Source organism: Erigeron canadensis, chromosome 3 (genome assembly GCF_010389155.1).
Source record: "Erigeron canadensis isolate Cc75 chromosome 3, C_canadensis_v1, whole genome shotgun sequence".
NCBI classification, from domain to species: Eukaryota; Viridiplantae; Streptophyta; class Magnoliopsida; order Asterales; family Asteraceae; genus Erigeron; species Erigeron canadensis.
Window position 1 is genome coordinate 42206483 of NC_057763.1, and position 21298 is coordinate 42227780.

Here is a 21298-nt window from a genome sequence, read left to right on the forward strand (position 1 = left end):
GAGAGGGGTAGGCTAGTATGTTATTATGGCTTAAGTTGACTAATATATACATATAGCTAGGCATGGATGCAATACAAATGCACTAAGAGCATGTACGTGGTTTTTATGTTTATGAACGTGTTTCTTCTCATCCAGCACGTGTTCTGTGGGTGACATTGATCTCATTCTTAAGTTAACTATTCATTGTTAAAGTTTCAAGTCTACGTGGCATTTTAATCTCCCAGTCATATGGATCTACGTCATGCAATCTTGTTTAGAACTGTTAATCCTTATGCATAAACCTTGTAAAGCTTCAAAAATGAACTGACCATTAAATTATGAAATGAAAATGTTTGTAATTTCGAGCCGTTCTCATATCTTATTATCTTGAACCTTTTCTCACTATGAAAGTTTGGTTCATAATCCATTTGAACTCCTTATGAACATTTTCATGAAATACCGTTGTTTTTGCGATATCAGGGAAACCTTACCGTATAATGATGAAGCCTTGCACGTACCCTAGACAACGAGATGTTGACCATGGGCCGTTACAAGTATTCGGAGGAAAAAACCCCAAGACTTGTCATCCCTAAGGATCGAACTCAAGACTTTGGGTAAAACTTGAGATGCCTCATGATTAGCCTTAGATTCATTAGGAAAAAAATGATTAGCTTTACTCCAATTTTAAATAAATCTTGATTAGCTAAATAAATCGTTTTCTTCATGCTAGACGAATATTTTACGAGTAAATAAATGTAAGCACATCCTAATCAATAATCAATCGTTTTCTTCATGCTAGACGAGCTGATTCAACTAAAAAAAACAGTATAACACCTTGATTAGAAGTTGAATGATTTATAATTAAGCTATACATGATGCACATAAATGGGAAAACAAAGCATAGGACTTACATAAATTGTGATGACAGATATATTATCATTGACTACACTCATGTCCATATTCATTATTTTCTAAAATTAATGTAAAGTTGTAAGCTAAATCAAGTAAAAACCCCAACGAGCATAAGATTCATAGCAACAAACAACTACATACTGTATATGTCATGAACCTAACACAGAGGGACAGGGAAGTGAACTGAAACTAAATAAAGTTAAAGTGTGCAAAGTCCAGTGTCGAGCTGTGGGCTTTTGGAGCCTAATAAAACATGGGCTGTGATTTATTTAGTATTGACAGAAACTATATCACCGCGCTTTTGTGGGCCAAAATGATTCCTTTATAGTGGGCCAAAATGATCTTTTGAATTTTGATAGTACAGTATAAATCTTATGGAAGTAGCCGAGTAGGTGTGACTTTAAATTGTAATTCCATCAAATAAACTAAACGGTCCTTAGTTCATTTTAGTTCTCCTACTTCGAATTCTTCATGTAAATGTCTGATTCATTTGATTTGAACAGAGCTTAATAGTAATTTCATTGAGTAACTATTCCCCCCCAAAATTACCTTTTTTTTAATAATTGATATTTATTTGTTTCTTGGTTGATGACGGGGATATAACACATGTTTTGGATATGATGATCTATTTGCCGGCAGGTATGTAATTTTTAGCATGATAACAGTCATGAAACCCACTTTTAATCACTTGATACAAGTAATCTGTAAAACTACCTTTCAAGATGACATAGACGCATAGTAGTTAGATGATATAAGGTTATCATCGTGATTTCTAAAAGTACTACTAATAGACGGTGTATATTTTAGTCAAAAGACATATCATTTGCATATATAAACCTGTACAAGAAATTGATCATTCTACTTGCACATCTTATACAAGTTATGAGTCGATATATACATGCAATTCGTGAGGATCTTGTGTTCTTGCATCATCATAATAGTTATATATCCATTTAACAATGACGTGTAATTATATCCGGCCGGGTGAAATACGAAAACATGCCGACTTGATAAGAAGGATGCATGCAAGTGAAACCGAGTAATTAATGAATCTTTATTTCTGTAAACGAATTGATTTTCGGATTGACCTATTAAAGAATTATTTTTACAGATGTCACTAGCTATGTCTCCTAGACTTTTCAATAACACATTAAATCACCAACAATGATATTAGCTGCAACAAATGATGAGCAATATGCTACATATATATTACATTCATCATATAATAAATGATGGGAAAACGAGTAGAAGATGGGCTGCATAATTTTCGAACTCACATGTGGCATTGTCTGATATCATAGGGATAAAGGCATGAGAATGTACCCAACTATGGCAAAAAAGTTATGTAATGTACCATACTACTTGACTTGCTATTCAGTGTAACCAACTACGTTTTTTGGGTTATTCAACGCAAGCAACCTGCTACAATAGGTTTCCATTCGGTTTCCATCATCATCATCATCATCATCCTCACTAGTTTTTGGAAAATTTCTGGAGAAAATACGAAGAACACGACGGTCGGAATCTGCACAAAACCATGCCAGAAAACTTCAAACGCCGATAAACCTTCGTTTCTTTGAATTAGACCACGAAATTACCACCAAAATACTCAGAATCAAGCCACGAACAAACCCTGACCGGAAATCCGATTGAGAATCGCCGGAAAATTCGATGTCGTCGTAAAATCAACTGTCAACAAAAGTTCACAAATCGGACAAATGAAGGCATCACTGTGTTCAGAATCTTCTCGCGAACAAATCCTTATGTTTTTCAACTCGATTTGATCAACAACGAAGGAGAATCTGAAGAGAGAAGTTCTGGAGCAACTTTCCTCTAGATTGATGTCTTCCTTTTGATGATGATCTGTGCTTTCCTGCTTGAATCTGTCCACGTTCTTCTTCTCTTCTTTGGAATTCTCCCTCTCTAACCGGATAATTTTCTCTTAGCCGTTCACTCTTTCTCATTTTCAATAATTAATTGTAGATATCAAGGAAGGTGGGAATGTTAATTGTGAGTTCAATCGGTGGATTTAACTGAGCTAGTAGGTAAATTTAGTTAGGGTTAGAAAGTGAATTGGGCGAAATCGCCATCCGCCCATATGAGAAGGAAAAAGTAATGGTCACCTGCATTGATACTTGTTTCGTGAATTTTTTTAATAAAAAAGAACTAAAAAATGCAAGTGGTAACCTGCTACTTGTTGTGTATCCGGTTGTTTGCGTTGAATAACCCAAAAAACGTAGTTGGTTACACTCAATAGCAAGTCGAGTAGTAGGGTACATTACATAACCTTTTTGCTATAGTTGGGTACATTCCCTGCCTTTATCCCGATATCATATTACTAGTTAATTTTGATAAATATTGTATTTTGATCAAATTTTATGATTTATGAACATAATTGAGAAAAAAAAGGCGATAATCATAAAAGATTTTATACCATTAAACAATAAATCTAAAGGGCCAAACTGTAATTAAACTAAACGTCAAGTCCTTACCTGTCCAATAATTAAAAAAACACAGCACACACACACATTTTAATACACATACTTGACTTTCTCTCTCTCTTCTTCTTCTTTCTCTCTCATACACACCCAAAAAAACACACTCGCCGGGAAATAAAATAGAAACCTCACAAATAAATCACCGCCGCCGCGGCCGCTATCATCTCCGGCCACCAACAAAATGTCTATATACGATAAAGCATTTATGAACAGCGAGTTATCAAAACCAACATCAATATTCGGTCTCCGGCTATGGGTGGTCGTCGGAATCTTCGTCGGAGTGATAATAGTATTAGTCCTGTTTCTTCTTTCCGTCTGCATAACTTCACGGAGGCGCCGCCACCATTCCAAAAACGAAACCCCAACAAAAGAGATACAAGAAATAGTGTATCACCACCATGATCCGTCGGATCACCGGATGGCGGTGCCGGAGATACAGATAGATATAGGCAAAGCTGAACACCGTGTAGTGTTCTCTGATCGGCAGTCTAGTGGTGAAAGTAGAGCTACTAGTGGTAATAACGATACGGCGTCGTTTGGTGGCGGTGGCGGTGGTGGCGGTGGCGGAAATTCAGCTTTGCCGCAGGTGTCGCATTTAGGGTGGGGGAGATGGTATACTTTACGTGAGCTTGAAGCCGCCACGAATGGATTGGATGATGACAATGTGATTGGGGAAGGAGGGTATGGAATTGTTTATAGTGGTGTGTTGGCGGATAATACCCGCGTGGCGGTTAAGAATTTGTTGAATAATAGGTACTATTATCTATATATAATTGTGAGTATTATGAAATATATGTTGTGTAGTTTGTATGATTGTGTTTATGTGATAATAAAATTAGGGGACAAGCTGAAAGGGAGTTTAAAGTGGAGGTAGATGCAATTGGGCGTGTTCGTCACAAGAATCTTGTGCGTTTGCTTGGATATTGTGTTGAAGGAGCCTATAGGTATTTCCATTCTTTTTTAATCATAGTCTAAGCAGAATCTTGTGTGCAAAAGGCTTTTGTTTGTAATGGTTATTTTAGGATTTGATAGAAAATGAGAATCGAAAATTTGTGTACATTCACAAGAATGTTGTAGGGTGATCGTCTCTATAGTTATATATGTTATTCTTAGTAAATGTTATTTTTTCCAGGATGCTAGTATATGAATATGTGGATAATGGGAATTTGGACCAGTGGCTTCATGGGGATGTTGGGGATGTTAGTCCGTTAACTTGGAGTATTCGTATGAATATCATTCAGGGTACTGCAAAGGGGTATGTATGTTGAACTATTACTTGTGCAAATCTGTTATCATCAAATTGCTTGTAACAATTGGGATTATTGTTTGTTTATCTTTTGTAATCTTCTCGCTGTTGCAGTTTGGCATATCTTCATGAGGGTCTTGAACCAAAGGTAGTCCATCGGGATATTAAGTCCAGCAATATATTGCTTGATCGTCAATGGAATTCTAAAGTTTCTGACTTTGGGCTTGCTAAGCTGTTGGGATCAGATATAAGTTACGTTACAACTCGTGTGATGGGAACTTTTGGGTAAGTTCAACCCATTTCTTTGCTTGATTGTGTATTTACACTCAATGCATAAAGATGATAGAACTTGATATTAAAGGAGAAACTGAACACATTATTGATTCCACTTTTTTGTAATTTTTTGGACACCCTTTCTTGTATTTCTATCCAAAGTGTTGCAAATTTATATCTATCAAATTGAAAGCTTGCATCTTTGACCTAAAAAGTATGAGTATTTTCATTTTCCTTTTCAGCTATGTTGCACCAGAGTATGCTTGCACAGGCATGTTGACTGAGAAGAGTGATGTATATAGCTTTGGAATACTTATCATGGAGATAATTACAGGGAGAAATCCTGTTGATTATGGTCGACCACAAGGAGAGGTTAGTTTTAGTCTGTGAAACTTATCAATTTATCTTCTTGAATTGAATTTCGTTTTCATTTGCAATAAACTAAATTGAGTGCAAAATTACAGGTGAACTTAGTAGAGTGGTTGAAAACAATGGTTGGAAATCGTAAAGCTGATGAGGTGGTTGATCCGAAGCTTCCTGAAATGCCATCTTCAAAGGCATTAAAACGTATACTCTTGGTGGCTCTTCGATGTGTAGATCCAGATGCCCAAAAAAGGCCCAAAATGGGGCATGTACTTCACATGCTTGAAGCCGATGACCTACTGTTTCCCCCTGTAAGCATTATTTTTTAGATTAGAAGGGGCATACAACAATGTTTGAGTAGGGCGCATAGTCTAGTAAACATGCTTCACTATTAGTCAAATATCAAGATAGTAAATGTAAAGGGCATAATAGATCCATAGAGGAATCTTTTGTATGCCACTAATAGGTTTTAATGTATATTAATGGATAAATAAGTAGCCTCCCCCCTTAGTAGAAGACGTGATGGCCAATGAATCTTTAGGATGCTATAGAAATTCTGCAGTGAATAGAAACTTTCAAGATTTGTTTGGATTAAAAGTTTGCTGTTTTAAGACTTCTTGAAAAGGAATTTATGGTTATAATGCTCGTTCTTATCTCTAAATGGCAGGAAAGAAGAGAACCTTCCCGTCCCAATCATGATTATAAAGGCGACAATGCTAGATTAAACGATAAACAATCTGGTGATAGGTATTCTGATGCAAGTGAAGGGGGTGATAGCAGCAGGAATCATACATGGAGATAGCACAACAATCATTTTCATGACCAAAGATCTGAGGTCTGCAAATTCTCTTAAGCTTATGATCTGTTATGTATTAACCAATTTTATTTTATATTTTCTTGTTTTCTTTTTTCCTTATGTATTTTGTTAATCTCCAAAAGTTATAATATTACCATTCATTCTTTTGTTTGATACCTACAGTTACACCATTAGAACACACATCTGTATTAATATTGAAATAATTCAGAAAAAATTCTTTCACCCTTTACCAATCATTTATAGGGGAGTTAGACCAGGTTTTGGTAAGGTATAGATCATTCAATTTGTAGCTGTACTATGAAGATCCAACCTATTGTAGAATAGGAGTTTTGTATGTATAGAACAAAAAATGTCAGCATGTATGTAACAAACTTTTTAGTATTTTTATTCTATGTATCTGATCTCTTATAATATAGAATTTGGTGGTATAGTGCCTGTTATCATGAGACGAAAGTATATTTGGTTGCTACATTATTTAAAAAAAAACGGTGATCTCTTCACGGGGTGCATATAATAGCGCAAACGTTGGAGGTACGTTGGAGGTCTAATACGAATGGAAGTTTCAGTTTGATACCTACATAACAAAAGGTATAAAGCTCAAAGATTAACAGATAATTGAGAGAACAAAGTTGAGAATAAAACAAGACTGGTTTTGTAAAAGGGACCCAAAACAAGCAAGCATCTTCTTTAATAAGTAAAAGTGATGAATTTTATTGGGGGTAGTAGGACCCATTATCCAGCTAATTCTTGGTTCATTGAAACTTGCAGCTGTACCACTGCAAGTTGTCTATACATTACCTTCTTTTCTTATCTATAGTTATATTCCTTTAAGATTCTTGATTAGTTTGTCTATTTTGTACTTTTGTTACTAATCATTATCCTTATTTAGATGTTTATGAGGTGGATTATCATTGATAAGTTAAGGGATTAGTATTTTAGAATGTAAACAACTTTACACAAATAGTTATAGTATGTATCGAACTTCAATCACGTGTATTGTATGTAATAAACTTTCAAATTTTGTGCATTGTATGTATCCGAGTATATGTGGCAACCATATAAGTTGCCACTTGTCAAGTTTTGATTGGTTGAATACATACAATGCACAAGATTTGAAAGTTCATTACATACAATACATAAGATTGAAGTTCGATATACACTATAACAATTCGTGTAAAGTTGTTTACATTATGGGGTACTAAACTATGATTTATTCCAAGTATATCAACGATGGTAGGAATGCAAGTTAGGAAAAATAATGATTTGGGGCATGTAGACATGTAGTGGAGCACTTTCTGTTTCTGAAACAGCAAGGAGAAAATCTAATAGAATGGAAGTCTTTTCCATTCCGGCCTGACAAACACTACCTAATTCATGAAAATTTGATGGAAACAATAGTGAGCGTTTGTATTGACCTTGTACTCTATTCCTATCAAGATTGAGTATCGTTTTCGTTGTAGCAAATGTTGGTATTGGAGATGGAGATAACATATCATTCCAGAATTCTGAAAGAAAGTTGTATTAGTCTGATAGTCTCAGTGTTGATTTGTTGGTCTGAAAATTGGTTGTGTTGAAATGCCAAATGCTATCTGCTATCAGATCAACCATCAAATGATTATAGAGTGGGTTTTTTTTTTTTGTTTTTGTAAAATATGCTAGGCGAATTATTTTATTAAGATATCAAACATTTACAATATGTTTACACATGATAAGTTGGACATGGATCAGACACCACCATCAGCATTCACTACATTCTTGGTAGTCCATACTACATCTAATACTGTATTCAAGTACCAGACCTTTTGAAGTACAAAACAGACTCAAACTTGACCAATTAATACCCATTCACTTGTTGTTTCATTCCTTGTCCACAAAGTTTGGGTTGATTTCCCACCTCTCATAAATCCTAATCATATTGTTAGACTTGAGAACTTTCAGACCCATAAGCTAAAGATACTTGAATAACCAGAAGAAGATACTTGATATTCTATAAAATACCAATTACCAAACATGGGGAAATTAAAAGAAATTACACATGACAATCAAGGTTGCAGATTACACGTCATAAGAACAAGGTTGTGAATTTGTGAAATGTTATATATCAAGGAGGAAATGTCAAATTTATATCATTTTTAGATAACCTATTCCAAAAAATAAACAAAATGACTAGAATCTTCCCAAAACCAACAAAAATGACTCAAATCCCCCGTAGCTCGGGACAATATTGAAGCTGCGTTTTTTCTTCACTCAACTCAAGCCCTTCTTCTTGGTGTAGTCTCTCGTCTGTTTGGTTTTTCTTCATTGTTGCTATTATTAGATTAGATTAGATATTATGTTTGATATAACTCGTAATACTTCATAATATACATCAAAGTCGTGAGTGTGTGGGAAAAAACTATGAAAAATGAGAAAGAATAATTGAATAAACAAATGTCAGAAATATTGTTTTTCGTGTGTTTTATTGTGTTTGTCTATAGATTTTGGCGTTCTTCAACAAGTTATTTCTCTACCACCGGATAACGGTTAAACTATTTTACATCATAAATACCCTTACTCCCTAACTCGCTAATGTGGAATTGTGTGTCATTGACGATTTTTGTGCCCAAAACTTAACTATCATCATTAAAGTTTGATTTTAACCTCAATTTTCGTCTTTATGAGATATTTCCTTTTCTTGTCTAAAAATCCTTTTAATGCGTACTATTTCTTCAACTTAGTTAAAACATGACAATAAATGAAACGAAATATATGACAAAAGAATTCTATAACAAGATACGACTTCAAATATAAACTATGATCATGCTAAAAAGGTAAGGATGCGACTTGTGGGGGGATGATTTAATTTAAAAGATAGACTCGAATATACTTAGGTAGAGGTCATGAGTTCCGGAGACAGAGGTCATGGGTTCAATCCTCATCCCATGTAAAGGAGCATGGTTGGATCAGTGGTAAACACCCTGTCTTCTGGAGACAGAAGTCATGGGTTTAATACTCATCTCATGCAAAGGTTGTAAGACATTTTCTACCATTTAGGTAGAACATGGAAGCAGCCTCTCTACTTAGGTAGATGTAAGGTTTGCTTACAACTTAACCTTTCATACACCGTCGAGGTATTGGGACTCAAAACCCATAAAAAACGACACTGAGCATTTCCTTTTAGACTCAAATATACTAAGGGGGCTAGATATGTCATTGCTCATGGGTTTCGAGCAAATTAAAATTGTCACGTGAATATGTGATGTTGACCTTCTATTTATAGTAAGATCATATCATGAATGCATACAAATAGTATATATTGTCTTCACCGTGGCTACCGAAATTTCTACAAGGTACTTAGATATAAGTGTAATCTGTTAACGGTTGTTATGTCCAGGTAGTCCAATTTGACTTATGATGACATTTTCATGTGAATCTAACTATTCACAACGTCACAATTCGTTCAAACAATATAGTTTTGATTCGGAAATATATAGTTATCATAAAAGCCGTTAATTATTTGTTACTTTTTGCGATATGAGGTATCAATGTATCGTTGTATTATAATTCACACATATACGTACTTTTGCATTTTGTATGTATATGTATTTTTTATATTTATTTTGACAAATAATGCACAACGAATATGTAAACGATCAAAAAAACTATAATAAGTAACTTACTCACTGAAAGTAGTTTACATTTTCTATACACAAAATACTCAAACTTTGAAAAGAGAATTGAGATCTACTTACTGAAGAAGTAGTTGGCATTTACTTTCATAAAACGTACGTTCTTGACTTCAACCCACTCTCTCATTTCAACACACCCACCATGGGCGGAACTACGATGGGGGCAACGGGGGCAACCGTCCCCATAAAATTTTGAAGAGATGACGTACTTTTTTCATATATCTTTTTCTGCCCTTGCATAGATATATGATTGAAGATAAAGTTAAAGAAAGCAGTACCCACTTATAGCCTTGTGGAATTATTCTAACGTCCTAACTAAGAGATTGTGTGTTCAAATCCAACTTCTTACATTTTTACTCTTTCTTTTTCCTTTTTCATTTCTATATATTTTTTTGTTTATATGAAATGTCAGTTATTTTTCCAAATCAACATTAATATTATTATATAATTAAATAAGTTAAGACAATGTAAGTAAATACATAAAAAAATATAGTTATAGTTTTGTTGTTTTTTTTTTTTAAATAGAAAGTATTTTTCTTTCATAGAAGTATTTTTCTTTCACAAATGTATATCTAATAAGCATTCGATAATAAGGTTTTATCATTTTAATATTTTATTTGTTTTTTTCTTATATACAGATGTGAATTTGTATTTTAACATCTCGATATAACACATCAAGTTATAGTTAAGATAAATTTGGTTTGACTAAACTATTTATTAAAAACCGGATACACTTAAAAATTTTAATTTGCCCCCATGTTAAAAAATTTCTGGCTACGTCCCTGACATCCACTCACTTGTAATGTGGTAGCTCATCGGTGTGATTTCTTGTCCTGGTAAAGTTTTCGAAGTAGATTTGTCCTATTTTAATTGTTCATTATTGACTTTAAAAGTTTTTATGCTCTAACTTTGATAATAAATATTTTTGTTTGTATTATATAATATTTGATGAAAATTATATCATTGAAAAGTTAATTTAAAATCAAATTTATTTATATATTTTATATCAAGTATTATAGAATATAAATAAAAATATTTGCGGTCAAAATTGAGACAATTAAAAGTCAACAGTGTATGGATTAAAACAAGCATGAAAATGTTAATGAGAGGTAAAAGGAAAAAAAAAAAAATATATATTTATAATATGGAAAGGAAGCAGCCAGGTGTATGAATGAGATGAAACAGTCAATATCACACCAGCACAAAAAGCTTGAAAATAAAGTCAATTTTCATCACGGATTTCCACACATACACATTTATTTACAGTTACAAAAGTCCCCCAATTTCTTTCTTTTTGAACTATATGTCAATTTTCTCCATCATAATTTCCTTTCAATTTACTTATCAAACTCAATTGTTTTTTCTATACAAAAATATATAATTACAAAGGATGTCTATAATGGAATCAAGCTCAACCGGTAATAATACAGCAGGAGGAGATCACCAGCAACAGCAGCAGCAGAGTCATATAAAAGGAATACTTACACACGGTGGACGTTACGTACAGTATAATGTGTACGGAAACTTATTCGAAGTTTCTCGAAAATATGTTCCTCCTATTCGTCCCGTCGGTAGAGGTGCTTACGGTATCGTCTGGTATGATATACCTACTCTCTTTTTTTGTTAATTTTATCTCCGTGTATCTATTTATATGTATATATGTGTGTGTGTTTATAATGAGAGGATTTGATTTGATTTCAATTTTGGTGATTTGTAGTGAACCTGTGATCTGTGGAGATTGTGAATTTGTGTTTTCCTGGTGAAGTTAGTGGTTGTTAAATTGATCTCGTGAATGTTTCTTTCTTTCTTTATTTATTTTTTCTATTACTATTGATGTTATTTAAGTTTATAATTATTGCATTTATTTTAACTTTGATTTTAAAATATATTGGGGGATTTTGCTATGTTAAGATGTGTGTTTAAACGAGTGTTGGAATGGTGAAATGGTTCGTGCATATATAGAGTATCCATTGGATGTCATAAAAACTAGCTGCAGAGCGTTTGTGTAATAGGATTTGTGATTTTCTAAATGTTTTGAGGATAAAATGACCGAAATTGGACTAAATTAATAAATAGATGATGTAGACACACATAGTTTTACTCAATTTCATATCAAGTTATTGTATTTCAAATTCTTTTTAAGTCCTGTTCTCCTTGACTCCGCCAGCGATAGAACTCAGGATACTTTCTGGATGCCCTTATCTGAAACTAGGTTACACATTGGAGGCATCAAGTTATATTTTTTTGCTTTAGGTAAAAGGTTGAATCAGGATTCTTCTACTCCAGTTGTTCATTAAAAGTAATGTGTGTTTTTTGAGGATTTAATGGTTTTCTTGATCTTGCTAACTTTGTTAAAGTATATTTCCCCAAAAAATGATGGTTTTTACTGCTTTGAGTTCATTGGTTGTTGTAATATTTAATAATCTGCTTTTCATTTTCCCCAAGAATGATGGTTCAGCTTATGAGTGATGTTACTCGAGTTAATATGCATAGATGTACCCTTTAGACGGGTCACCGTAGTGTATAAGTAAGATTCACGAACGTATTAATTAGCTTCTGATGGCTTTGTTTTTGTTATATCTAGAGTGTTTTGTGTGCAATCTTTTAGATGATTTTTATTACACCTATTAGCATCAGTCAATGCCCTTATTAATCAAGAAAATTAAGAAAGCTGATTCTTCTTCTTTGATTACAGTGCTGCTATGAATGCAGAGACACGTGAAGAAGTTGCCATCAAGAAAATCGGTAATGCATTTGACAACAGAATAGATGCAAAACGGACTTTAAGAGAGATCAAGCTTCTTCGCCACATGGATCACGAAAATGTAAGCTTCCTGACTGATGTTTTGTAGTTGATTGAATAGAGAATATTGTTGAGGCAGTTTATCATCCTTGGTCTATAAATCTATAATAAAACCTGCTACCTTGTAATCTTGTATACATGTTAAATCAACTTATTGTGAATTAACTTGAAATACGCTTTGGATCAATCATGTTCAACTTCTCATTAAAAGGCAAAAGGTGTACTTTCAACAGGATTAAGTTCATATGATATATCATTATATCACGTTGTCCAAAGAAACCTACATGCTGTTGAATTAAGCATCGTCAGTTTTTGGTAAAATAAACTATTAAACTTAATTATTTGTTTTATGGTTACAAATAGCAGACTTTTTTTAATGGAAAATTCTGTCATACTGGAGTCATTGATCCTGGAAAAACATTTAAATATGGGTCTAGTTAGAAATAGCTTTTAGTTCCAGCAGAAAAGTTGATTTACATAGAATTAGAAGGCAAACAGGCAACAAGCTGCGCCGCTAACCCTTTTTGTATCGCAAACCCTAGACGTTTTAAAACTACATTCGTAGACCTTGGCATCATAATGTTACTGCGCATTGAAAGATCTTTGGAACGTTTGGATTGTTCATATGTTTAGAGCTGTGCATTTGATCACCCTCTATGTTCACATGTTACAATTTATCAACCGGCTATCTTGTTTGATATCTTTAAATATTATACATCATTACAATTTTGTGCTTAGTTTGAAATTGTCACAGGTTATTGCAATCAAAGACATCATACGGCCTCCACAGAAGGAAAATTTTAATGATGTGTACATCGTTTATGAGTTAATGGACACTGATCTTCATCAGATAATACGCTCTAATCAACCTTTAGCTGATGATCATTGTCGGGTTCGTCTCTACTCTATCTATGTTAGATTTTACATTTGTTATTTCATGGGTTGTTTGAATTTATATTTTGAGCTGATTATTGTGACTTGACCAGCTTCTGGTTATCTGATTAATTAGGGTCTATATGTCAGTTTTCGAGAATTGTTTTATAACAGCTGCAACAAAACTGATTATCCTTCTTTTAACTTGATTTGAAGGACTTCTATTTATACGTTGCGCAAAATGTCTCAGCTTTTTTGCACAAAAAATGTCATTTTTATTGGTTTGCCAAATACTATCTTAAAGTTTGAAGCACGTGGACACTTAGTACAGTTTATTATGTTGCAGCTAGTTATCTTATTCTGATTTTTAATATTCACATGATCACTTTCATAATGCAATTCCAAAAACCTTTTCAGTGAACTAGCATGCTCAGATAGTTCAGGAATGTTTGGATGTGCATTTTCAAAGTAATCCAAACACCTTTTTATTAATTATATGATATAAGGAACCTGTCAACAGTTTTTCCAAATAAATAAGGGAGTAATTTGCATTTTCTAGGTTAAAAGTTAGGGGATAGGGATAGTCAAGTAATCATATATTATTGTTAACAAATATTTTTCTTGCAACAAAGTACTTTCGCCTTTTTGCGGTTGCGGCACATCCAAGTACCTCCTAAGTCGAAAGATAATCTTCAATTTTAGATGTCTTTATATATTAAGCACTTTACTGTGATCACTTTTTGAGCAAATTTATATCATGTCAGTGGCAGTTAATATCCTTGTGATTTTCGTTTAAATACTTGCTATGCAGTATTTTCTCTACCAAATACTTCGGGGACTCAAATATGTTCATTCTGCACACGTCTTGCATCGTGATCTAAAACCCAGCAACTTACTTCTCAATGCTAATTGTGACCTAAAAATTGGAGATTTTGGACTTGCAAGAACAACATCTGAAACAGACTTCATGACTGAGTATGTCGTTACTCGATGGTACCGGGCCCCTGAATTGCTCTTAAATTGTTCAGAGTACACCGCAGCAATTGACATCTGGTCAGTAGGTTGCATTCTTGGTGAAATCATGACCAGACAACCTTTGTTTCCAGGCAAAGATTATGTGCATCAACTCAGACTCATCACAGAGGTAATGAAGTTTCATCAACTTAACTTACAGGTTTTAGATTTGCATTTGAGGAAAATGATCAGAATTAGAATAAGATAATCAGTGGATTAAAGTTGGGGATAATTAGATTTTTTAACGTATCCCCGTTACCATTTTTTTTGATAAGCTCTTTACCAACGTCTCCAAGTATAGATATTATCACCTTAAAATAGTCAGAAGACTACATCGTAACATGTAATTTGGTAAGGTCTGATGATTATGGACTACTTGTGACAGTCATCTATATTCTACTTACTTGTTTTGATCTTTATCATTGTGTGGGCCCCATCATCTATTGTTCAAGAAGAAATGTAAATGTTACTCGATGTTGCGATGGTAAGTAACTAATAGAGAAATGAGAATTATCATTTGGTCGTTTTCATTTCTCTTATACGGTGTCAGGAGAGACAGAATTGTGATTGTGGGCCCTTTTTCTTGATGTGAGAAGAATCAAGATGGAGTCCACAAAATCAAAAATGTCGGTAACTGGTGTGGAGTGGCATCTAATCGTACGACGTGCCTTTTGTTATATATCTAGATCGTTGGTATGACTCTCTTTTTCTTTGATATAGCTGATAGGTTCACCAGATGATGCGAGTCTTGGATTTCTTAGAAGTGATAATGCCCGGAGATATGTAAGACAACTTCCTCAGTATCCAAAGCAACAATTCTCTGCTAGGTTCCCGAATAAATCTCCTGGAGCTCTGGATTTACTGGAAAAGATGCTTGTCTTTGACCCAAATAGGCGTATTACAGGTATTATGTTTGCTTCGCTAACTGTGCGACTATTGAAAATAGAAATAAAACACTGAAGCTCTGCTGTCTGTTGAAAAAAAGGCATAGAAACTTTCTAGTAAACACAATTAAGCTTGAACTTTGAAATGGATAATAAAATATTTTAATAGGTTTTTTTGGGGAAATTCGATATCTGTAATGAATAATAGAGAGATTTGGGAGTTGGAGTAATTATAACTTATGAGTAACTTTTCGTATTTTAAAATTCATAGGTTTGCATAGGGCTCATTTTGAGTAATATGTTTCTAGAAAGTATTTAGACCCTTAACAAACAAAAATCATAATCATGACCACTATAGACGCACATCAAAAATACATATGCAGTTTCTATCAAATTGAATATTCATAATTATCGGGGTGTTCTTAATTTGCAGTTGATGAGGCTCTTTGTCACCCATACTTAGCACCACTTCATGATATCAATGAGGAGCCTGTTTGCCCCAGGCCATTCAGTTTTGACTTTGAGCAGCCATCTTGCACTGAAGAGAATATCAAAGAGCTCATCTGGAGGGAGTCTGTAAAATTCAATCCTGACCCGACTCACTGAGTAAGGAGAGTATGCATAGGTGTGATGAATGTTTGTATTCTAGTTAGACAATTATGACATGATCCTACAATTACTGTACTATATCCTATAATGTTCTATCCACTTGTAGAAAGTATAAACAAGTTTAAATTGCTGGATTTGTTATTTTTCGATTTATTTAATGTTGGCCTACTCGTTTGTCTTTTCAGTTTTAGGAAATCTAAATTGCTAACATATGTTGTATGTGCTACTAAATTGATTCCAGTTTGTAACTCAGGATGCCAGAAATCCATTTGACAAAATAAAGGCTAGATTTTACATATTTGTGCACAACTTTGATTGGCTGATTGTATGTTGAAGTATAAAATATATAAAAATTGTTATACTGAGTTATTATAAACGAGTAAACCGGTGAGGTTTTCTCTGTTTAGGTTACCATCCATTACCGACATCACTAAACTAATGTCGTCAACACCGTTTGCGCGGGTAGAATGCTAGTTTTTATTAATTAAATCCTTTTCAAAAAATTAAAGTGGCAGTGAGGAGAACGAGTAGCCGCCCTCGGGATCCACCATGTCATTATTATCTTGTTTAGAAAATGCTGGCATCTTCTTCCCATGCACTGATGATTTTGTCTCTCTTCGTGCCCTTTTGCATTCCCCCTTTCGTTGTCCACCACACCCCTGTCGGAGGAAACAACCGGTGTGGCAACAGCAGCAGACTCCGATCGACGAAACTAACCTTTCAACCATTTTCTTCATTGGGTACCAATTTAATCTTAATTTTCTTCAACCATACATCCATACCTTGGGAAATCTACTTCTTTGTCGCTTATGTAGTCAGGTGGCGCGATAACCTTTCCTATGTTATCGATCGCACCACCCACCTCCGTGGGATGACAGCACTTGCCCGATCGACCCAAGTATCAACTTTGGGGAACCACCCTCTCCATACGAACAAGAGTTCAAATATCCGCCGCAATATTTTCCTATACGTACGTTTATATCTAGTAAGTAGTTATTGTCAAAGACTAAAACCTAAATGTTACTAGTATTAAATAGCTAGCTAGCTAGGGGCTATAACTAAAACCTAAATTTCTAGTTTAAAACCCTAAAAATTGTGGGCGTATAGATAGAGATCCTTGGCAAGGCGGTCTCTAATCATCAACCGATGGTTTATTCTGGTTTCCACGAGATGTGAGTTCCCTTCCTCCACCATCTTTCTTTCCTTTACATCTTTTTCATTTAATTATTTATTATTACTGTAAATGTGTTTTGTTTGTTTATGTTTGATGTTCGCTTTTAATTATTATTATTTCGATATATATAGATTAAACTTATAATTCACTTTTTGTGTTATGTTCCATCTACAAATGAGTGATGAACTGCCAAATAAATTAGGGATAAGTATCTTAGAATGTAACAAACTAAAGTTGTGTGTATTGTATGTAAATAACTCGAAAATAATTGTATGTAAGAAAATGTATTCAACTAGATATAATCAGACAAGTGGCACCTCTATATGGTTGTCACGTATGTTTTCTTACATACAATAAACATTTTTTAAAGTTGTTTACATACAACACACACAACTTTAGTTAGTTCCTACTATAGACATTCGTCCAAAGTTTGTTACATTCCAAGACACTTATCCCAATAAATTAATATATTTTTCGTTATATATATCTATAAACCAACTGGGATGGAGGCGCCCTTGCCTTTCGAGACAGAGGTCATGAGTTCGATCCTCATGCACTCCAAGGTTGGAGTTTCTTTTCTACTTTTGGTAGAACCTGCAGCCTCTCTCGCATTGGGAGTTACTTTCTCCAAGGTTGGAGTTCCTTTTCTACTTTTGGTAGAACTTGTAGCCTCTCTACCTTTGATCCGCATTGGGAGTTACTTTACTTTTTTTTCCGTTATATATATCTATATATAAATCAGGGTACCTAATATCCGGTTTATAATCCATCTTGTTGCTTGGTCATATCATCATATATAACGTTATTATATACCATTCCTTTGCTAATTGCTACCAGGAATTTTGTAGCTGTTATACTTTTACGTGTCAATTGAAACAATTGCTAGTCGGTAGCCAGTTTTTTTCGATTTTATAGAAAGAAACTTATTTGTATATATACATGAAATAGAGTAAGTTGCAGGTTTTTGTTTTCCCAAATTGGAGGTCGAAGAAAGATACATACTTTTTTTTATTGGGAAACATTAACATGTTAAAATACTTAGGTATCAGTTTTATTAGCGTTTATATTTAAACTATGTTTCTGTATAGTTAAAAAAAAAATATTACTTATAATCTATATTTAAATTCTAATTTTACGTGTCGAACCTTTTGGATTTCCGGTCACGGGTCGACAACTATGATCACGATTCGTTAGTTCTTTTTTTATTTTTTTTCTTGTACATATCCACGTATTTCGATCCTATTTTTAGTTATCACTAGAATCATTGCTATAGATTATGATTAATAAATAATTCTGTAGATTTCCACCATCATTAGAAATTAATCAATCATTTGGACCAAAAATCACCCGTAGCTATCTATAAAACAAAATTTCGCAAACAAAAGGAGACATCAATGAAGTAAAAACTTGAAAGTGAATGTAAAACCAAACAGATGATGGTTTTTGGTATAGAAACTGTGAATTCGATTTAAACTAAAAAACAAATAATATATATACTATAATCTCTAGATATATTTCATAGTTTTAAGTTGGTATACCAACTAGTTTAGCAACATTGTTTAGTTTTGTCACATATCTTTCTCTATGTGTTTATTTTCGGTAAAGCCCTCACAGCCTTTCCATCTCTATTGAAATCATTTCCGGTTTAACTTTATATCAGTACAATAAATTATGAGTGTCTCTAGACATATAAATTTTGGTAAATTTTGGCAGTTTATAATAAACTTCAACATGTTTGCAAATTCATATTCTGTCTTTTTGGTCTTAAATAGAAGCCGAACCGAATATGAAACCAAACCAAATTCAAATTTGGCTTTCTTTTCTGTTTGTGTAAACTGAATTTGGTCCAGTTTGCAAACCAGAAAATTAAAACCTAGAAAGCCCAACCAAGTACACCAAACAAACTGAAAATCGAACTGAAGAACATGCCTAGCTGGTATTAAATATTTGTTTTACAGTATTCTAGCTAATTGTGTTTTTCTTATCATATTCCAGGGTTTCCCTACGTTCATGGGTTTGTTGCAAGCATATTTGAAAATTAACACATCAAAACTCTCGCCAGATGCCTTTCGTCATAACATTAGAGGAAGACTTATTTATAATGTTTTCCCGGTGACTCTCGTTCAAGTAGGATTATATCTTACTTTATTTATGAGTTTCTGACACAATATGCATTTTCTGTATGTGGTCTTGAAAACCATTTCTATTTTGAAAGTTTTTTTTTCTTTCCACATGCAAGAGACGACACAAGTATTTCGTAGCTGCTCACTTTTGCAGGTTCAACCAAATCTCACATTGAAATCCTGTACTAATAACTTAATTGATACTTCTATTTTGAAAAAAAAATGATCTGATCTCGTCAAAATACCTTTTTTTCTTCCTTGTGACCTCTCCATATATGGGATTTGCTCACCAATTCTGTTATATTTTTCTTTCTAGATGTATTCATAATCGATTCATCGTCAATTGTACGTACCAACCAAATTTTTTTGATTGAATGCAGCCTCGTTGTGTTCTTCTGGACCAAAATCACCTCGAGCTCTTGAACTTCTGGACGTGGCGGTATGTGGTGATTCGCCTTGTCTGCACCGTTCTCATGATAGCTTTTCAGCTCTGTGGGATGTATCCTCTTTGGGTTAACTGGGTGTTCTTCTTTATCTTTAATGTATCGGCTTCAATGGCATATTACACTGCTTATGCTTTCTACCGAGCATTTGTTCAAGATTTCCCACGTTCGTCTTATCGTGGGTTCCGTCATTTCAAATGGATCTTCTTTGTCTGCTTTTGGCAGGTAATTCTCATGCTCATGTACATGCTATCACATAAGCTTTTTTTCTTTCTTCGTTACAGAAGTTCGATTGGATTTTACTTGTATCGTTATTAGTATGCCTATAAAGCTTAAATAGAAGTTTATACGAGTTTTATATGATTTGTTGCAACCAAGTTGATGTCTTGAATTTTAGGTGAACATAAGTATGCAGTTTTAAAGGTCAAAAATCACTTTAATATTACTGTTTTTGTTTTTTATGATTTCTTTGTGATCATGCAAGTCTTTATAGCATCTAAAGTTGATAAACTAATATGTTGCTCCAAAACTTGGATTCACAGAATCACACTCACCTGCAAATATGCTATTGAGGGTCACAACTGAGATGACAACATAACTTGACCCTTGTATGCCCACATGCAAATATGCTATTGAGGGTCACAACTGAGATGACAACAACATAGATATAATCCTCGCTGGCACACTCACCTGGTCTTGGCTCTGATACTATCTATAACTGCCCAAACCACCGTATCAGATATTGTCCGCATTGACCTTAGCTTCACGGTTTTTCTTCTCTCAAAATGTGTTTGATAGGGAAGGTATCCAGCCATTATAAGGAAGTTTTCGTTCACATTCCCGACCGATGTGGGATGTTACACCAGGTTAAGTGCTCTCTGAAAAGGGTAATGGGTGGGAACCCTCTGGTCTCATGTACCATTTTGATACCCAGAGCACACACCGCATAGAACTCATGTCCGGTAAGTCATCATCCTCACACATAGAATCACAAGATATAGGATCTCCACTTGCCTTGGGCAAGTTTTGAACCTGTGACTTCTAGCCTTCATATGTGGTCACATGATGGCGGTACCATTGGGGTCTTACCCCATTGGTTAATTACTCTCTAAATGCATCAATAAATTTAAAAATTGAGCAAAAAGTGTGTTAGGTTCACAAACCAGAGTTATTTTTGGCGCAAAGTTTGTGGATCCAAATACTGATCATAATCCAACAAAATATATGTAGGAGGGTTGATTCACTTTAGAGACGGTGCGAATTCACAATATGTGACATCCACCGCATTTCTTTTCTATTTGTCGGCTAAACACAATATTCAAGTCACTTGTGGTGATAAAAACGCAAGGGTTTTGCTAAACAAGAGGTACGTGTATATTTATAGTTGCTCGACTAGATGCCAAATGTTAGGCGGAAATAAGATTGTTGCTTGTGTAGAGCCTGGTTTAAACATGTTTAACTACAAATAACACGAAACATAACATACGGATCAATGCAATACACTTTCTTGTCACTCATCCTAACATATATACCAAATTAACATGCATTTTGACAACTCGATCTCTCTTTTGGTGAATTCTGCATACATTATAACTGTCAATTCATGCTTTACAGACCAG

At 34.1% G+C, this 21298-nt stretch overlaps 3 protein-coding genes across 4 annotated transcripts; all 3 read left to right on the forward strand.

Annotated features, from left to right (window-relative positions):
• The first annotated feature begins 3438 nt into the window (after positions 1 to 3438).
• On the forward strand, positions 3439 to 6324 carry LOC122592829 (probable serine/threonine-protein kinase At1g01540). Its single transcript, XM_043765145.1, has 7 exons — positions 3439 to 4142; positions 4229 to 4333; positions 4522 to 4644; positions 4750 to 4920; positions 5151 to 5280; positions 5373 to 5582; positions 5939 to 6324. The coding sequence occupies exons 1-7, from the start codon at positions 3571 to 3573 to the stop codon at positions 6071 to 6073; spliced, it is 1446 nt and encodes a 481-aa protein (XP_043621080.1). The 5' UTR covers positions 3439 to 3570; the 3' UTR covers positions 6074 to 6324.
• Positions 6325 to 11007: 4683 nt separating this feature from the next.
• On the forward strand, positions 11008 to 16123 carry LOC122594679 (mitogen-activated protein kinase homolog MMK2). Its single transcript, XM_043767105.1, has 6 exons — positions 11008 to 11352; positions 12452 to 12581; positions 13314 to 13451; positions 14244 to 14576; positions 15167 to 15350; positions 15764 to 16123. Exons 1-6 carry the CDS (start codon positions 11147 to 11149, stop codon positions 15934 to 15936), a joined length of 1164 nt encoding a protein of 387 aa, XP_043623040.1. The 5' UTR covers positions 11008 to 11146; the 3' UTR covers positions 15937 to 16123.
• A 2772-nt stretch (positions 16124 to 18895) lies between these two features.
• Positions 18896 to 21219, forward strand: LOC122594505. Of its 2 annotated transcripts, XM_043766953.1 has the most exons (3): positions 18896 to 19240; positions 19617 to 19904; positions 20910 to 21219. In XM_043766953.1, exons 1-3 carry the CDS (start codon positions 19124 to 19126, stop codon positions 20916 to 20918), a joined length of 414 nt encoding a protein of 137 aa, XP_043622888.1. In that variant the 5' UTR covers positions 18896 to 19123; the 3' UTR covers positions 20919 to 21219. The 2 variants fall into 2 exon arrangements, 1 of the variants encoding a protein (XP_043622888.1); XR_006323021.1 differs by lacking the exon at positions 20910 to 21219 and having other exon boundaries at positions 18896 to 19049; positions 19617 to 20097.
• Positions 21220 to 21298: the final 79 nt, after the last annotated feature.

What these genes read in the sequence shown, in the direction of transcription:
- LOC122592829 (XM_043765145.1), top strand. Translation starts at nt 3,571, where the DNA reads ATGTCTATATACGATAAAGCATTTATGAACAGCGAGTTATCAAAACCA. An exon ending in TGTGTTGAAGGAGCCTATAG is followed by an intron (nt 4,334 to 4,521) that starts GTATTTCCATTC and finishes TATTTTTTCCAG; the next exon opens with GATGCTAGTATATGAATATG. An exon ending in ATTCAGGGTACTGCAAAGGG is followed by an intron (nt 4,645 to 4,749) that starts GTATGTATGTTG and finishes TCGCTGTTGCAG; the next exon opens with TTTGGCATATCTTCATGAGG.
- LOC122594505 (XM_043766953.1), top strand. Translation starts at nt 19,124, where the DNA reads ATGGGTTTGTTGCAAGCATATTTGAAAATTAACACATCAAAACTCTCG. An exon ending in TCCCGGTGACTCTCGTTCAA is followed by an intron (nt 19,241 to 19,616) that starts GTAGGATTATAT and finishes GATTGAATGCAG; the next exon opens with CCTCGTTGTGTTCTTCTGGA.
- LOC122594679 (XM_043767105.1), top strand. Translation starts at nt 11,147, where the DNA reads ATGTCTATAATGGAATCAAGCTCAACCGGTAATAATACAGCAGGAGGA. An exon ending in TAGCTGATGATCATTGTCGG is followed by an intron (nt 13,452 to 14,243) that starts GTTCGTCTCTAC and finishes CTTGCTATGCAG; the next exon opens with TATTTTCTCTACCAAATACT. An exon ending in AACTCAGACTCATCACAGAG is followed by an intron (nt 14,577 to 15,166) that starts GTAATGAAGTTT and finishes TCTTTGATATAG; the next exon opens with CTGATAGGTTCACCAGATGA.